Below are 20,042 nucleotides of genomic sequence, written 5' to 3'. Positions count from 1 at the left end.
CTTCACAGACACTCATAATGTCTTCGTATTTTGGTTTTGTACCTCGTGTTGCTTTTTGATTTCTATACAAGAACCGCTCCCTAAAAGGGTCTGCAGAGTTTTAGTCGTGCTGTAATGACAAACGTATGACATGTTGTAAATACTAATCACCTGTTCCATCAGTGCATGTTCCGGAAAATGATGGTGTGAAACTTAATAGCCACATCAGCTTCACTGCAGTTATTCTGTTTATGTACTTGGTTGGCATTTCAGCATAAATCAAAGGAGAGTCACAGACCTATATTGGTGCTCACTGTCCTTGACATTTAAGAGAGATGAATACCTAATTCTTCAGGGCCTTGCTTGCTCACAGGAATACCCAAGGTCTGATCAGGTTGCTAGCAGAACTTGACAAGAGGGATTCTTTCACCCTGAGATCTCTCTGCTTCATTGAACAGGCAGGACACATTTGTTGTGTCTACCCAAGACAGACAGGGCCAAGGCTGAGGTAATTCCCAGGAGAGAGAACCCTACTTAGGCCACCAGTTGTACTACTTAGAGCAAGCACAGCCCACATCCCTCAATGTCTGCAAGGGCACTCTTAGAGTGTCCTGCCAGGGGACTGGAATGCTGAAGTGTGAGCCAGTAGAGAGTGGGTGAGTTAATTGTGGAAAGAATCTCCCCAGCGATCTTCCCAACATGGCCAGCTGCATGCTGGTCAGAGGAACCTGAGAAGCAAAAAGGGTGACATTACTTAGGAACCGTTTCTGATTTAGGGAAAGCCCCAAACCAAAATGTTTAATTAAAATGGGATCTCAATTAAATCCATGTTAATACAATGTAATCTGTCTCATGTTTCGGAAGTAGCTGTTTTGCCTGTCGGGTGTAACTAGTGGCTGTAAGGCCAAGTTTCTACCTTCCAGTGTGGTTCAGTTTAGGAACAGTTCACCATTGTCCAGTTTAATGCAGTAAACCTTGACGTGGCTTGCATTCCCAACACAAGGTTTCTAGAGAAAATGTAACAGCTATATTATTTGGCATGTAAATAGTCTGACATAATACCAGTTGTACTAACAAATCATTCAACAAATAGACATCTGAAACAAAGCACAGCACTAAAAGACATTTTCTGTTATTCTTCTTTACATGTGACTGTTAATAACGAGACGACAATTTTTCCCATAGAAAAGGAACATTTCTCTGGACTGTGTTCCCGATGTTACACATGCAGACCAATTCTGTAAACCTGTAAATGGCTGCTGTGTGTCCAACCCCAAACTTGAGGGCCACCGCGCGCTGAGTGATGCACCGGAGTGTGTGGTTCTGACACAATATTTCACAAGCGGACGAGTCGCTGCCACTGGTTTGGCGACGATTACACAATTCAATCGCAGTTACGTGATGTGGCGACAGGAAATTATAGCCCAAAAAATGCACAGAAGCTTTCACACAGGCGGGTGAGATACAGTTGCCTGTTGCGCGTAGCCAAACGATAGATAGAAATTAATTGGTTCTGGGAGAAAGTTCTTAAGTAGAAAATTTTGTAAAGGCTTTTCCATGTAAATGCCCTAATCCATTACCCCCCCCCCCCTCCTCCTCGACCACTCCCAAATTCATAAATGTTTTCTTAAGCATAAAAATGCATCAAAATATGTAACAAATGTATGTTACAATTAGATTATTGCACAATGAATGAGATTTGTGTGTAATGTAAAACAAGAAGAGTAAAGAATAAAAAGGATGGTCATTTAACCTTTAACTGCGTCCTCATCGTTTTTTTGCCCCCTTTAGTGCATGTTGTCTTTTAGAAGTGGTTTCTGCCTGGCGTTGTGTAAAGAAGTGATCCAAGGACGTTTGCTTTTGTCGGCTTTTAACAATCCTTCGAAAATGTCCAAGGCAAACATCAGTTTAGTGAGCTATCACTCGACTGGTGAACACTTTTTCTGGGTGATTCACATTTACGTAAAACTATCGGAACACCAATAACGAGGACGCTGCATCGACGCCGATTTATCTATCTATCTATCTATCTGCAGTCATAGACACATAAGGTCGAAGTCCCTCTTAGCCAATGGGATGCCAGGATGGTGCTCGGTAGTAGCCATTGGCAGAGCAGCTATAAGTATGTTGCGTGCAGGAAACGCGCATCTGCAACTAGCAGCCCATACTGTATTTTTACCTTTCGTATCTTGAAAAATCTTTTGTAACAAGAGGCAATATTTTCCTGTTGAGGCGTTTCGTAACTTGACAATTTCGAATGAAGAGACGTTCGTAAGTAGATGTACCACTGTATTGTTAGACTAGACTGTTGGAATTCACCATATTTATAATATCATATGGGCCTGTGGATGAAATGGCAAAGCTTGTGGTAAAATTCCGCACGAGTGGTCTGTGTACCGCAATGGTTGCATTCAAATGAATAAGAGTGAACCTCGTCTTTCAATACATCCTCATTTTTCATCTTTTTTTCTCGCCCATATCCTCTTTCTGTAGCAACCTGCATCTTCTTTGACTGACACTCGATCTTTTTATGGATGGAAAAAAAATGTGATCCAGTACAGTACAACATATACGAAAATCCTCAGAACTCGATACAGGCTTGTGCGGTTCACATCACATGGAGTCTATACATTAAGTCACCCAATGTGTGGGGTTGAGTGGCCAACTGCCATTTTTTGTGATGATCGGGTCTAAATTGCATTCAGAAGCATCGCACAGCGTGAAAAGGCCCCATGTAAGAAGTACCCATATAGGGAGGGTACCAGAAAGGAAAGTACAAGGAAGTTATAACGTGTGACAAAGGAGACACAATGCACATTGTGTACTGTGTCAAATTCAGGTAGACCAGACGTCGAAAGTTTATTTTTCTCTTCCAAGGGCGATATTATGGCCAATTGACTTTTCACTTGTTTCAAAACAAATAGTTGGAGTGTCCGTCAAACATTCATTGTGAAATCACACCATCCACCGAGTATTTGGCATTGGCCCAACATGACACAGTTCGCCCCCTCAAAACAGGTTGATTTTTGTGGGACTTAAAAAATTGGTGTCACACGTGTGCTGTATTGTAAATTCTTGATCCTTGAGGTATTTTGGCACACGTTTCTCTAGTTTTATTATTAGTTAATTAAGCTTATTTTTTTTGGTGAGAATTGCGATTTATTTGGTAGGAAAGGTAGGTGAGTAATAAATGAGCTTGGTCATTATATCAAATTTCTAAAGCAACATTCTTGAGTTTTTCAGATTTTCTACTTGCAGCAAAAGCTGTTATCCTTGTGTCAAACTGTTTCAGAGCTTTATGATTCCCGTCTTGACGCTGCGGTATCCAGCGTATGGCCTTTGTCATTTCTCATGTATTTACCGGTAGTCATTTTTGAAATCCAAGGTAATCTCTTTTTGTCCAGACCTGCAGATGTACAATTGTCTGAAAGTTGTTGGAGGAGATCTGCTGTTTGAAATGAAATAAAAGTGGGCATAAGAGCGGATTTTGCTGGCTACCACCACACCAGATTGACCGGTGATGAGGAATAAACCCAAGGATTGGCTAATTACCATGCATGGATAATGCATTCACTTATAATTAGAGCAATCTGAAGTGGTTTTATAATTCACCCAGCCACAGTCTGCCCCATTCATCTCTACCCAGCCTCATCTTTATAATTCAATTCTGTGTCTTGTATTGATTTTGAAACAATAGCAAACATATTCTGGGTCCTGGTTCATAATGCTGGCTAAACACTCTCCACAGTGGGCAGGATTGTAGATGGGAGTGCTTTTGTTGCTTGAGTCGTTTGTTGTCATGCCAGACAGTGTGGGCGTTGATGCAGTGCAGCAGTAGCCCAATGCGTGTCTCTCATTTTGAAAAGTTCATCAAACATTAATGCTAATTAAGCCAAGAGCTCTCGAATAAGACAAAAAAAAAAAGCTCAGGGTGGCGGTACCTATTTACTTTCAACAAAACATTTTTTCCCTCACGGGGGTGCAAAAGCAAACATTTGTGCTTGCGTTATTTCCCTGCACTCTGTTTGAATGAAGTGCTGCTGTTCAATGACAGACAGAGCCACTTCTCTATCCGTGTTTGAACAGGTTACTTTGCCAACATTTGGTGACAGACTGCATTTATCTTTGTACAATGATGTTTATTATTGTGTGTGATTGTGTGTTCTTCATGGTCAAATGCTCATAAATTTTGGTCAGAATATATGCTGCATTAATCGGGTCCCTCTTGTCTCACCATGCTCTCTCTCTCTCTCTCTCTCTCTCCCTCTCTCTCTCTCTCTCTCTCTCTCTCTCTCTCTCTCTCTCTATCTATCTATCGATATCTGCATCCATTTTCCAATCCGCTTATCCTCACAAGGGTCGGAGGAGGTGCTGGAGCCTATCCCAGCCGTCTTTGGGCAGCAGGTGGGGGACACCCTGAACCGGTTGCTAGCCAATCACAGGGCACACACAGAAGAACAACCATCCACAATCACACCTAGGGACAATTTAGAGTGTTCAATCGGCCTGCCATGCATGTTTTTGGAATGTGGGAGGAAACCGGAGTACCCGGAGAAAACCCACGCAGGCCCGGGGAGAACATGCAAACTCCACATAGGGAAGGCCGGAGTTGGAATTGAACCTGGTATATCTGCACTGTGAAGTCAACGTGTGTATATATACCTCACGTTGGCAAGTCATCAGTCAACATGTCATGCACAATAATGGTGTCACATCAAAACCGAATTTATCATAGCAAACTGACTAGCTAGCTAATAATGAAACAACGAAAGCAATGACTCAAGAAAAAATTGACACAAAACATGCCTTGAAACACTATTTACAGTCTTTGAGCCGCAAAGCATGCTGGGAGAGCATCCAGTATCCCAGCGACGCTATATTGCCCCCACCTCACCGGTTAGCTGTTCTCAGCAACCGCAGCATCCAATATGTAGTCCTGCAAATAACGAATGGTTCTGCGATGTCACAGAGTCCGCTCCGGTGGCCTCCCAGCTTGTGTTGGAGGGAATTGCCACCCTCTGTCTGTTCCTCCAACATTGGCTCCCTCTCTGGTGATGTCCGTGGTTGATATGGGGCAAGCTAGTCTCGATGGAGGACCTCCACCCGGTTCCTCCATAATAGCCGGATGCGATACACCACATTAGCCAGTTTCTCTAGGATGGTCCCACCCAGTGCTTCATGAGCTTGGAAGATAAGCCCTTCCATCTGTCCGGGCTGTAGACCCAAATTTGTGCCCATGCTGAAGTCGTACGCCCTCTTTTGAGGACAGACGGCTTGGGTGAGGGTTTGTCGGTCCATGTCATGCACCTCAGTCATGCAGTCAGTCCTGCAGCTGGCAGTAGTAGTCCATGCAGGACTCACCCTCCATCTCTGGCTCAGGAGGGGTCTCGAACACCAGTTCAACGGGGTCCGAAGCTCTTGTCCAAACAAGAGAACTGCTGGGGTGCACTTCGTAGATAGTCTTGGACCGCCATCTGGTACGCCCACAGGACCAGGGGCAAATGCAAGTCCCAGTCGCGTTGCTCGCGGCTGGTTAAGATGATGAGCTGGGTGACCAGGGTGCGGTTGAACCGTTCCACCAAGCCATCACTCTGCGGGTGCAGTGGTGTGGTGCGGATCTTCCTAATGCCGACATATTTACATATATGTACAATGTAGATCCATTCACTTGTACATCCCAAGACTGTTCGGAAATATCGGAAATAGTATGTAAATAGAGGTAATTTTTCAACGAAAATTATATGTAAAAAGCATTTGTAACTTGAGGTTCCACTCTATGTGTACACACACACATACACATAAAGTCTAAGAACCTATTAAATTTGGAGTTTATGTCTTTTATAACTCATCGATAACTTGATGTGAGGGCATTTCTTTGCTTTAATTTTGCATCTATTTTCAAAAACCCGCTTTGTTCCTTCCAGCAGCCGTCTCGAGTGTGTCAGGGCTTTTAAGTAAACAGCCCCTGAATCTGGAAGCCCTTGCTAATAGAGGCTTTACCTAATCTGGTTTTAAAGCTTGCACCACCTCATTTTACGGCTGTCTTCACGGAGCACTTGTTGGTTATTTATACCACACCAGTCAATGCACCCCCCCCCCCCCCCCTCTCTCTCTATTTATATATATATATATATATGTGTGTGTGTGTGTGTGTGTGTGTGTGTGTGTGTGTTCTCCGAACCACTTATACTAAGGAAGGTCGTGGGCACACATAGACGAACAATTAGTCACACTCACAATCATTCCTGTGGGCAAATCAATGCAATTAACCTACTATGCATGTTATGCAATGTGGGAGGAGCCCAATTTCGAGCCCTGGACCTGTGCACTGTGAGGCGGATGTGCTAACCACTCTTCCACCGTGCCACTGGTCAAATTCAGATCATAGCAAATAACCGCTGTGCTAAAAGTCAGGGGCGCCCTTGCTGCTCAGTATACGATTAGAAGGTGCGAACTGGAGAGGGACAGCTTGCCGAAGAGAACACTTTTTTAGCTGGCCTTGACTTTGTTTACCAGCGTCTCCATCTCACATTTTGTGAAGTTCCTCTTTTTTCATTGGTGACTCATGTCTTGATTGTCAGGTCTAGGAGATAATCAGACCCTGAAGACAATCTTTTAAAACATCAGAGAGAAGAAGAGGCAAGCAGAGTTGTCTTCCTTGCAAGGAGAGTGCGCTGAGACATGTCTCGGTTTACAATCTCAGAACAGCTCTGCAACTAGCCGAGAGGTGGAAACTGTTACAGTCCCTGGACAGCTCTGATTAAAAATAAAAAAAACGTGGTTGTCTCCTTGCTTTTATTAAGGATGTCTTCGGAAGAGGTGTGGGGAGTGTTCACATGTTTCAGAACAGCAATGAATTACATTCAATACACACAATGCATTCCTTGAGGTGATTAGAGGGGTCGTGCTGTAGTTTGGTGGTTTGTGATCACAGCTGTTGACGCTTCACAGATGCAATGTCCTGGGGTTGGTGTTATCGTAAATATGATCTTCATCAAAGACTTTTAACTTCATTAGTTGTTGCTGTTCAATGAAAAAGCATTTTTTCCCCTTTTTGACTGAAACATGAAAAAAAACCCTACATTTTTGGGGGGGCGGGGAAAGTGACAATTTATTCAATGGCTTTGAGCTGTTTGCTGTTGCTGAGTTGCAATTCTTGTACTGATCTTGCATATTGGTATCCAATTGGTGTTAAATGAGACAGACCATCTCCAAAGACTGACTTACAGACTGGCATTTTTTGTCCATAGCGGATTATGTTCGGATATTGCTAATATTGACCGTATTTCAGTTTTAGCTGCGGTGGTTGTCTTCCTAGTAGCACTACATTGTCACAAAATGACAGTTAAAGCAAATGGGGTTTTAGGTTCATTTTAATCATGAAGCACTCAAGTTCACTGACCTTTTTTTTTTTTTTTTTTTTTTTTGCTGATGGCAAAAAGGTTTGGTACATGGTGTGGACCGTGGAGCAGATTGTTGATGAAGGGCAGGTCGTGTAAGGAGCAGGGCTTCATGCTGTGTATTATGCATCTTAGTATTGTCATAGTTGATGCAGATGCATGGGTGTACTCCCTCCATCTCAATAATTTCTTCCTCATTCACATCTTTTGTGCCAGGCATAAACCTATGTTTCTTAACTCATTCAGTACCAGCCAATTCTGGATCAAGTCTGAAAAGACGTATAAAAATGTCTTTGGGAGTGAATGAGTGAACTGCTTCGGTTTCCCTGTCATTTCTGAGCCTGCACATCTGTCCTATAAATGCTAAAACAAATTCTCTTGATGACTTCACAACCGTCTTTACCGTTTTTATTCAAATAAAGCAATGTCACCCCCCCCCCCAACAGCTGTGCCATACCCCCCACAACATAGACTGACCACAAAAGAGTTATTTGAAGATGGCAAGCCAAATGCAGAGCTGTTACGAAACCACCTCGTCAAAGAAGGCAGAGTGGAGGAAGATGTGGCGCTAAAGATCATCAACGATGGAGCCAACATCCTTCGGCAAGAGAAGTGCATGCTGGAAGTGGAGGCACCTATTACAGGTATGGTGGCAAGCAAGCTTTATGATGCCAGACAGTTGATTGTTAATGATTTTTGGCAGCTCTGCATTGCTTTCAGAGGCCTTCAAGCCAACTTTTCTAAGGTGTTTTACAAAGCCACGGTGTTTTGTGCACACAATGCATCGATGCAAGCACAGTTAACACTAACACATTACCTGTATATCGCTCAATACATTTAGAATAGATTTGATTTCTGCATACACTGGACATGAAATGTGAGTTGATCTTCATCGCACACACGCACGCACACACACACCTACACACACATTTCTACAACAGAACACAGAGCAATTAATCACAAAACACAGATCGAGCACGTTTACACCCAATCACAAACACCCAATGCTTCCCTAAGGCTAGCCTCCCACCAGCCACAATATTTTCATATCATTCATTCATTCATCTTCCGAACCGCTTATCCTCATGAGGATTCCAGCTGTCTTTGGGCAGTAGGCGGGGCACACACCATGAACCGGTTGCCAGCCAATCACAGGATCACGTAGAGCCGAACAACCATCCACACTCACACTCACACCTAGGGACAAGTGTTCAATCAGCCTGCCATGCATGTTTTTTTTGGAATGTGGGAGGAAACCGGAGTACCCGGAGAAAACCCACGCAGGCCCGGGGAGAACATGCCAACTCCACACAGGGAGGCCGGAGCTGGAATTGAACCTCTGCACTCTGAGGTCGACGCGCTAACCAGTCGACCACCGGGCCGCCCTTATATCATTCCTTTCTATGATATATGATAATAATAATACATAAGTTCCATTTATAACATATTACCATATAAGATAAAGAACTGTGGGCAAGTATAGAGTGTGTCCAAAGCAAACAAATCCGCCGTTTCAGTAAAGTGCCACCATTACGAGCTGCATTTTTTGACGCGTGACGGGGCTTGTCGTTTGGCTTCCCAATCATCCTCATTTTGTGTTTGAAAGGTTGTATGCTTGACGGGTAGACTCGTCAGCTCAGTCTTATGTCGTTGCTTCCTCAGAGCGCATGCCACTTCATCTGACTTGACTATAGATTCTTGGACATCAATGGCTAAATTTTTGTTCTCCTCTTTCAAAATTATCTCTGATGTCCAATCTTGTCTACTAAGTTGATGGACAAGCTCGTCATCATACATGTCCCAGCAAGTATGACGAACATTCCTGACCAATAATAATTCAAATTCTGAAAAACACTAAGATACAAGCTCACATTTTCAATGAGGTTATTTACAAATCCACCAATAACTCAATTTCTAATGTATCTCAATAATACCAACTCATACACATTTACAATCATTTTAATTCATTTATTTTTTATTTTTTATTTAAAACAACAAACATCTGTTTATCACACAATCTAAATAACTGCATTGTTATCTTTTACCAGTTTGTGGTGATGTCCATGGCCAGTTCTTTGACCTCATGAAGTTATTCGAAGTTGGGGGATCACCGAGTAATACAAGGTATCTCTTCCTCGGAGACTACGTAGATCGAGGATACTTCAGCATTGAGGTAAGTTGATTTGTATTATTATTGTTTGGTTTTGTTTTGATTTGGGGTTTGTTTTTCTTTTGTCTTTATCACATCCTTGTGATAAATTATACACCTAGTTGGGGTTTTAGTTTTGCTAACAATACTCTGGAAACATTTTCTGTGCTGCTTTGAAGGTCTTAGATAGCATTATACGCTTCTTGGCTGAATGGGTTTTGCTCCCTGAAATTCTATTTCAGTGACAATTCCAAAGGGCACATTTCATCCATGCTGATTGGAATGGTTAAAAATAAGACACGGGATTGGAATAGAGGGCTGCAGGCCGTGTGTACCAAGTGGTCTGCAGTGGCCTTGGTGAGAGTCATGGCTTGAGGGTAGCAACTAGACTGAGCTTGGATTCGTTGTAGTTGCAATGATGACCCACTTTCATAAGTAAAAGGATATTAAAGGAGGTATCGAAATCTCTCAAAATATCCATGAAATACCTTTCACTCCATACACATTTGTGATTGATGTATTTGTGTTCCCATCAGTTTGTACAGGAACAATTAATACAATCTTTTTTTTTTCTTAAAATGATTTATTTTTTTTAAATACAAAATTGCCTATGTCATTCTAGAGTTGGAGGACATTTGGGCTTCACAATTCTTTCATAATAAGCCTTCACTGTTATGATTTTATGCTACATATTCATCAATAATAATAATAATAATAATAATAATAATACATGACAAATGATAGTTTCTTAGGTCTGTGTAAAGGAGTAGATGCAACCCCTGTTAATGTAGTGCAGCTCTGTCACTCTAATCACAGCAACAGCGTTGCAAATGTTTGCGCTCTCTCTCTCTCTTTCTCTCAGGAGTAGAAGCTAGCTGTTCTGTTTAACTAGCTGTTACAGCTGACCAAGAACAAATTTACTTGAGGAAATAAGTAAAGAAAAATTAATCAATTTTGGTCAGAATATATGCTGCATTAATCGGGTCCCTCTTGTCTCACCATGCTCTCTCGCTCTTGCTCTCTCTCTCTCTGTCTCACACACTCTCTCTCTCTCTCTCAGCCCCCCCCCCACACACACACAGACACACACGCACACACTAGCAGCATTGTAAACAACACTTAGACACCGATTAAAGATCATAGAGTAACCCACGTGATAAGACAGAAAGAAGATGCACAGCCAAGCCAATCAACATGGCTTTACATCTTCTCAGCCCCCCCGCCCCCACCCCACATGTACTGCATATGTTGCTCTATGTGACTCACTGTTGTTTTGCTGACTTTCACTGCTTCTCGCGGACCGTTTGCAGACTTTTAAAAAAAACTAACTTTAAATTTTTTTTTCATGAATGTTTTAAAAAATCCGTGATGCACCGAAGCCGCGATAAACGAACCGCGAAATAACGAGAGATGACTCGTCAGTTTTTCTTCAGAATACATAACTTTTATCCAGAGATCTATAACACCAATTTGTAACTGTAGTTTTAAGATAAGATAAGAAAACTTTATTTGTCTCACAATGGAGATATTTGCAATTTACAGCAGCAACATTTTGAAAGGAAGAAAATAGAAAACCATGAAGTATTTGCATGCACAAAATAAATTAAAAAAATGAACTGTACACAGTACAGAATGCAAAATAAAATATGAAATATAAGATATGCCGCTAGATGCTGCATAAGGTGGCTGTGCTATTAAAAATGGGTGAGTGGGGGTGAGTCCAGGTTCAGTAGCCTGACAGCAGTCGGCAGGAACGAGCGGCGGTACCTCTCCTTGTTGCAGCGCGGGTGTATCAGTCTCTGACTGAAGGAGCTGCCCAGTGCTGTCAGGGTGGCCTGGAGGGGGTGGGAGGGTCTGTCCATCATAGCTGTTAGCTTCGCTAGCATCCTCCTGTTGCCCACCTACTCCAGAGTGTCCAGGGAGCAGAAGAGGACCTTTAAACATGCAAGATACACAATTTCACACAACTGTCTTTATTAAACTCTGTTTCAATAAAAATGTTGAAATTACAATATTATTCTATCTTAAAACTTAGCAAGAAGTTTTCAACTAAATGAAAAAAGGGCATAACTGCCCCAGATTAATCACAATGAATGTAACCGTGTTTGAATATTAGTCAAAGCATTATTTACCTTGGATGTCTTTGTTTTTGGTTTTTCCATTTTCAATTTTAGTGTCAACTAGCGCATACGGTTAGTGATTTAAAAAAAAATTGTATTCAACGCAGAACGTGTTATAAAGTACACTGTTTTTGGTGCTGCAGCTATATTTTTGTTGTGATTTTTGTTTTAATTTTTTTGTAATACAGTATGATGATTACCACAAATTTTCATTATAATTTTGGTCATGATTATTGTAACTTAAAAACTTAATTTTATGACATTGTTGCCAGATGTTTTCTGCAAAGCTTTTCGGTTATTTTATGTGCTACAGCTCATCCTTGTGTGGAATAGAGTAATGACGGTTTCTCATTGATGTTCTCGATGCACCGCTTCTTGATGGTTTTTTTTTCTTTTCTTTTTTATTTATTTGTGTTTTTATTTTTATTTTTAGGGTTAATTGTTGCAAGTGCTGAAGGCAGCATCAAGTGAGGAAAGTACCAACAATGTGCTTGAGCAGATCTTGCATTCAAATCAACACACCCACGAACGCATGTGGCCTGAAGTCAATTTGTTATTTAAATGGGGGCACTGGGCAAGAACACAAACCAGCAATGACATTGCATTGCTACTATATCTCGGGTGTAAAATAGCGGCCAAACATTAAAACCAGTTCTTGCATATTTTTCAGTTCACAAAATGATCAATACATTGTGAACCTCAATCGTAGTACTTGATTAAAATGTGCATTTGCTTTTCTGTCGTTGTAATCCAAAAGATTAAATGAATCACATTGACCATTATATTTCTTTTGCTCGCATAATCTAAATATCTTCATTAATACTCTGTTAGGAGTGAACATTGTTCTTTTTACCAAAGGCGACATACAGTAGCTCTCTAGCAAAGTGAGTGGTTGATGTATGTAGAGATGAATACAAGGATGTGGTTGCCTAGGTAACAAAGTGCCCCTTGAATTTGTGTTATACCTTTGCAAGAAAGCCTTTCAGAGCGAATGAGTAATACATTTTCTTTCCCGACCTGGCAATTAAATTTTTCTTTGATTCATAATTGGCAATATAATCCTTGTGTGTGCGCATCTGCACCATGTTCCAATTACTGTATTAAATGCAGTTATTGTTCTAATTTAGTCTGATTTGCACTGAATAATCAACAACAATTACATTATCTTATTTAGTAACCTGCTGAAGTTGTGTTGTATACCATCAGTACGGGCACCTTGACCGTAGTCAGGAAACAGGCTCGCATCGATTGAACAATTATTGTGTCTTTATTATTGTCTGCGGCAGATGCCAAAGCCAAGTCTACAGAGCCCTTCACCATTGCTCCCTTTGTTTACAAATATGATGACTTTGGGTACCATTTAAAAGTCACAAGTGGCAGCCATTGAGAACTGTAATGAAGAAAACTGCAATTTATTTGCACTAGAAATGACCTTCACAGAATGTGTTATACAACTGCTGAGGGAAGGGTTTTTGGTTTGGTAATGTAGAATTGTCAACGTTAGGATTATCATTTTCAAATAATTTTAGAATCAATTATTCAGTCCATGAATTAAATAATCCGTTTTTTTAATGCATTAAAAGCTAAATGTATTTTTTTTAAATGCACTTCCAAGTCGAATTTTTCCCCACTTAAATTTCAAAGTCGTTACCCCCGTAGCGCACCTCCAAGGTGTTTTAGGTCGACATGAAATGGTCTTAGTTTTAAGAGGAGCAACAACATCCAGGAAATTTTCCAGGTGAATTTATCCCTTCAGGTTCAGAACCCAATAATGGTTTTGGATTCCAAAAATGCAGACTCAAAGTGCGATAATATAAATATTTATTGCAGAAAATTACACCGACCAAGTATAAACTGAAATCATTGGTCACAAGGAGCCAGGAAAAACAATACATGAAACAATAAGCGCTTGCAAAGGCAAGGTTCAATAGAACACAGAATACACAAATGAAATATCAAAAGTCCAATAACACGAAAACAATCATCAAAAGCAATAACAAAAATACTTACAAACAAGGATCTCTGGACAAAATGAGAGCGACCATGAATAGTATAGAAGAGAGGTCTAGAAAATAACACTTGAAGCACAACAGCAAGCAAGGTCAATAATCAGACAATGACCAGTCATTTTGGCAGTCCTTAAACACATGGCAATGCTTGATTGGAAATGCCACACAAATACGCCTGCTGGAGGGCAACGCCCTTCACTGCAGCTGGAGCTGAAACACAGTCAAGATACTGTAGACATAACATGACAATCCAGAAGATGATCGACAGTCTCTTCATTCACATTTGGTGAAACAGCCATCATTTTCATAAACATATTGAGTGTGTCCTCATTTATATAGTTTTTTTAATAGATTGGTTGTCTGAATTTTTGGGATTATTTATACCGCAAAGAACACATAGAAATGACCTGAAATAGCCCGATCTTCGACATCGAGAGATGAGATATCAACATCTTTAACGATAATGAGGTGAAGAACGTGACCCTGACTGTGTTAGAAGTTTTACATGGAGCGAGAGACCAAAAGTAGCAAGTATAGTCTAAAATTCTTTGCTATTTTTATCCGAATTGTTGTCGACATGAATGTTAAAATCTCCAGTTATGACCAGGTAATCATAGTCGGAACAGATTACTGACAGTATTTCTTCAAATTCCTCCATAAATGCGCCTCTTTGTCTATAAATGATTACAACATAAATCTTTGGACCACCTTTTACTAAAAGATTGAGATTTTAAAATTACCCAACACCATTTTTTTACGCTGAAATAATTATTTTAAACTGGCAACGATTCCGCCTCTTTTTTGCCACTGCGACACTTGTTCAGGAAACTAAAATTCTCATTCAGAGTGGTGTTTTGGCAACCTTCCGTTAGTCATATTGCACTGGGGAGAAATAAGACAAGATCTTTGGTCATAATGATGTCATTAATCAATAGTGGTTTGTTTACGAGTGAGCTAATATTAATTAGAGCTAATGTTGCGATAATAACGGGAGACACTGGCCTGTTCGGAGTTTGACAAGGTATCCTAACTAGCTTAGTAGGTTCGTAGCTTAGTAGCTCGAAACTTACACTCAGCTCTTTCGCTGACTTTGTCACTTAATCACAGGAACACCACAAACTTCTCTAGCTTCATACATTTAAGCTAGCATCATACATTTAATATCTTGTCTTTGTCGTGTATTCAATTGAATATAGATTGAACACGGTTTGCAAATTGTTATTTTGACTTCAAAATGGCGCCGCGAGAGTGGCTCCCTTTCCAGCAGCTCCTATATTTTGTTGTTCTACTTCTTCCTTTCATAACTTTGCTGCTGTGAATTGGGAATTTCTCCATTGCGAGACTAATAAAGGTTTCTTTTCTTAAATCATTGTATTCTATTTTTGATTAACACAGCGTCCCAACTTCATTGGAATTTGGTTTGCATCTTTCACATGTGCAAGTTAACATTTGTACAGCTACAAAATTCCATGTTTTTGTTTTTTACAAACCCATTTTAATTAGCTACAGATACAAAATTAATTCTTATATAATATACAAGTTATTTTTTCTATGGGTTTAACGCTCTTTGTCCATTAATGTCTTAGAAACACGTGCACTGGTGAGCGTGCGTGTTGCACTCTCAATACCTAGTCTCCTTGAAAGCAATAGGAACAAAAGTTTTAGAACGCTGTGAATCATGGCTCCACGTTCCTGATGCCACACCCATGCCTAAAGTTAGAAGTAGGCTTTACAATTGATAAATGGATCCACAACTGGAAAAAAACATAAAGAGAGGGAAGAAAAGGAGCGAATTTGACTGAAATTACCTGTGTGTCAACAAAATCAGGTTTAAAATCAAAACCTTGTCAGCTACAAATGTTGTTTGAAATAAAGCTATATTCATGATTTACTGTAGCACCATGATCTGTAAAAAAAAAAAAGAAAAACAATCTGATGTCGCTTTGTACATGTACAAGGTTTGTATAGTTTAAAAGTATACTTTTCTTCTCCTGCAAATGTTTCCTTTGTTTTGTCTCTTAGTATATATATGGTGAGCTAAGAGGGTGTTCTGTACGTGTTGTGCATGATAAGTCAGGAACTATAAATTTCCTTTTTTTTCTGCTGTCACTTTGTCTGTCCTCGCAGTGTGTTCTCTACCTCTGGTCCCTCAAGATCAACCACCCCACGACACTCTTCCTCCTGCGAGGGAACCATGAGTGTCGGCACCTCACAGAGTACTTCACCTTCAAGCAGGAATGTAAGTGCAGGTCTTTCAGCTATATGGTGGCCAGTCCAATGCACTCACACTCCCTTTTTGTTACTGCTGTCACAGGTTAATGAAGACATTATGGCAAATTGACTTTCATTCAAAAATTGTAATAGGTCTCTGGAACACCTACCAACCTATAACAGTCTGGCTAATTTACATACTCCCCCACATCCAGTTTGAATGCCCAAGATTTAGCAACTAGGCGGGGCAAAATGACACCATTTTAAAGCTTAACTACACCAAATAACGATCATGCCAAAGCCAAACTGTTAGCGGATCTGCTGTGTTGGCATCGGCTAACACTAGCAAACAGGGTGATAAGCGTCAGCTTCTATTCAATAAAGTCTTTGGTTCCTTTGAAAGGCACTCTATAAGACTAGGCTGTTTTTATTACCATATTATTGTTGACATGCATAATTTGTCATCTTGGTGCTGAAGTCCTGCTTTGCTTGCGTAGTGTGTGGACGCTAGCTGCATTGCTGTGCTTTTGCTTGCATTTTTTCTGCTGATAAGATCAGTTTTTTTGTCTTTCTGCTGGTCTCTCCTGGATATGTGTGTGTGTGTGTGTGTGCATGTGTTTCGATCCTCTACACGGCGACTCATCTGATCCCAGAGGTTTTCAATAGGATTCAGATTTGGAGAAAGTGCAGGCCATTCCATTTGAGGTACACTAGGCTCCAACAGCCGTTCTCCGAGGATGCAATGAGCTGGAGTATTGTTGTCCATGTAAATGACGTTAGGCCTGTGTTGTTCATGTAGGGGCACGATCACTGGATTAATAATGTTATTCAGGTAGTCTGGGCCATTAACAAAGTGGAAGGCAGTTCTATACCCACTGCCCACATTGTAACACCACCACCACCAAAGGCTTGTCTGGTGACAGCAGTAGCTGATGCATAGCGCTCTCCTTGACATCTCCAACATCGTTGGCGGCGGTCATATCTGCTCAAGTAAGAAAGTAGAAGTAATGTTATAGCTGAGGCTTGCAGGGCATCCTCTGGGACGGATTCACCAAACTTCACTGATCATGTAACGCATGGCAGCAGCAGCAAAATGAGCGTTAAAAAATCCAAAGAAGCATTTTGACTACCAGTTTAATGAGAGATGCAAGTAAATTGATTAAGAGATCCCTCATCGCACAGCAAGATAATGTCCCCCAAACAACTAAGAATTCCTTCAAAAGCTATCAATGAAAGGTTTTAGACTGGCCACTAGACTGAAATGCTACACGGCATGCGTTTTACCTGCTGTAAAGGAGACTGAAGGGGGAAAACCCCTCACAAACAAAATAGCAACTGAAAGAGATTGTGGTGAAAGCCTGGAATAGTATCACAAAATTCGAGTAGGGTGGTGACCTCGGTGAGTCACAGGCTTGATGCAGTTACTGTAAGAAAAGGATTCAGAACTACACATTAACTCATATTGGCGGCTGTGGCTCTGTTGGTAGATCGAGCCGGTCAGCCAATGGTCCAAAGAACGCTGTTTTGAGTCTCTGTTATAACTGTCCGCTGTCGGAGTGTCCCTGGGCAAGACACTGAACCCTAATTTGCTCTCAGTGCCTTGCATGGCAGCAGCCAGTCACCCATTATTGTCAGAATTTGTGCGTGAATGCGAGGCTTTGTCAATTGCTTTGGGCACCAAATCTTGTAGATAAAGCGCTGTCTACGTGCATTCCAGTTGATCATTTATCATATTTAAACCATTTGACGTCTCTCTGTTTGCTCACCTAAAATGTGTTGTAAGAAGTTAGAGCTGATTTTAAATACCTTCAAATAAAACCAGAATCATTGACCTCTTATACTCGCTGACCTGTGGGAAAATTAAAAAAAACAACATGTCTATTTCCAGCCTCTGTCAAGTTGAGTCGTTTTCACCTACGAAATATGACTCTTTTTCACCCGAAAAAACACCGGTGTGTTATCTGTTGCGCATTCATGGCTGGGAACATTTGGAGGAGCCTTAAAAAAAGCATGCACCACTAAACAGAACGACAAAGAAGAGGCAAGTGAAAATACCTTGTTGTTGTGCATGGATCCCAAGCTGCAAGCCTCTGCTCTTTATTCCAAGACCAAGCTCAGTGTGCATATCTTTACTATCTCTGACTTGATATCACGTGATGCAACAAGTTACCTGTTGCATGAGGGTGAAGCTGGTCTTTCTGGCCATGAGTGTGCGACATGCATTGTTAACTCATTCACTCCCAAAGACGTATTTCGATGTCTTTTCAGACGCCACACATTTAATCCCAGCTCCTCATTTTATGTTGGCTGTACTTGAAAAGGCCATTTTCAGACCGTTTCAGACCCTTTTCAAGTACAGTCAATATAAAATGAGGAGCTGGGATTAAATGTGTGGCGTCTGAAAAGACATCTAAATACGTCTTTGGGAATGAATGAGTTTATCATCTTGAAGCACACCTATCTTATGATGTGTACATTATCTGGAGTGATGGATGTTGCTTTCAGAACCAAAACCTCATCTTGAGGAATGCCCTCCTCAGGTTTGTGACTGAGAAGGAGTGAACAGTGACATAGAAGGATCTTGAAAGAGGCCGTGCACAAATGGAGTGTGGCTTTTGTGCGCAGTGTGATAGAGAGGAACCTTGAGGCACAGAGACATACAGTACATGTTCCAGCTGAATACCCTGCAATTATCCGAGTTGCTCACGCTAATCCCAGGCTTTAGCAGGAGAAGTACTTGGACAGCACTTTTTTTCATGGACTTCATTCAAGTCAAATGCTGTAGGTCCAATAGATGGCGGGGGAAAAAAAAACACTAATGATCCTACACTGGGTGACTTGCGAGCAATCAGGTATTTTATTTATTCATTCATGGATGATTGCTTTCGTGCCATGTATTTTCAAATATTACAGGCTAATAATACTGAGGTCTATAAGGTACAACGTGGATGGAACAATATAAACTGTGCCACTCAGAGGACTGGGATTCATATAATACCCGCCTCTGAGGAGAAAGGGGAGCACAAATGTCACCAGACTGTACACATCTAAGAAAAAAACAATTACGCAGCTCAAATTCAATCATATCTTCAAGAATAGAAGATTTCCGACCATGCATAATTTCCTAGCTTGCCTTTTGACAGACATGTTCATGAATTTATAAAAGATTATTCATTCAAGTTATGTGTCTTCAATACTTATCGGTTCTAAAGGTACTCTTGCCTTCTTCCCTTGTGTTCTAACAATAAGTGACAAAGAAGGAAAGAGAGACATGCAGAAGATGAGAGGGAAGAGTGAAAATATCCATCCATCCATTTTCCGAACCGCTTGATCCTCACAAGGGTCGCGGGGGGTGCTGGAGCCTATCCCAGCCATCTCCGGGCAGTAGGCGGGGGACACCCTGAATCAGTTGCCAGCCAATCGCAGGGCACACAGACGAACAACCATCCACGCCCACACTCACACCTAGGGACAATTTAGAGCGTCCAATCAGCCTGACATGCATGTTTTCTGGAATGTGGGAGGAAACCGGAGCACCCGGAGAAAACCCACGCAGGCCCGGGGAGAACATGCAAACTCCACACAGGGAGGCCGGAGCTGGAATCGAACCCGGTACCTCTGCACTGTGAAGCCGACGTGCTAACCACTGGACTACCGGGCCGCCCCTCTTTCTCGCGGTCCAGTACACCTGTGGAGTGAAAATAGACTGGGAAATTTTAACTTGCTAGGATATTGCATATGTATCAAAATAGTCAGTATGAATACATTCGTTACTATTTATTTAAAGAACAAAGTGATCATTTACCTTTCAAACAAGGCATTAGAATGTATTCCTAACTGGCATAATTCATGTAATCAATATTAAAGTATTTAGTCCATATTTTTGATCAGATTAATAGTATTTGTGATGATTAATGAATGGAAGTAAATCTCAGAATAACAGTTGCTAATTGTTAAATGTTTATTTTATTAAGTTCAGATAGCATCAGAGACTTTTCTCATGAATAGAGCAATTTTTGACTTTTAAAAACCCCCACTCAGACTAAAAAAAAAAAACCTTTACGTGCATCTATAGGTTGTGGGCACAAAGCTTATCATGTCGGGGGGTTTTAGTGCAAATGTGAAGTGTAGAAGCCAGTTTTAAGTGTAATTTCAGGGCCGTGGAACGTGAAGC

The 20,042-nt window shown here is 41.1% G+C and overlaps 1 protein-coding gene across 3 annotated transcripts in view; it reads left to right on the top strand.

The window, feature by feature from the left end:
• The window catches only part of ppp3cca (protein phosphatase 3, catalytic subunit, gamma isozyme, a), a 37,125-nt gene that overhangs the window by 689 nt on the left and 16,394 nt on the right, over positions 1-20,042 (top strand). For all 3 annotated transcript variants that reach the window (XM_086110723.1, XM_086110722.1, XM_086110720.1), the window contains exons 2-4: positions 7,826-8,023; positions 9,428-9,552; positions 15,785-15,896. In XM_086110723.1, the coding sequence (XP_085966849.1) occupies positions 7,826-8,023; positions 9,428-9,552; positions 15,785-15,896 (435 nt within the window). The remainder of the gene's footprint in view (positions 1-7,825; positions 8,024-9,427; positions 9,553-15,784; positions 15,897-20,042) is intronic.

This window comes from Hippocampus guttulatus, chromosome 5 (assembly GCF_054856545.1).
Source record: "Hippocampus guttulatus isolate MCC_2025c chromosome 5, RoL_Hgut_1.0, whole genome shotgun sequence".
NCBI lineage: Eukaryota > Metazoa > Chordata > Actinopteri > Syngnathiformes > Syngnathidae > Hippocampus > Hippocampus guttulatus.
The sequence above is the reverse complement of the archived record's forward strand: the minus strand, read 5'-3'. Positions and strand labels throughout refer to the sequence as shown.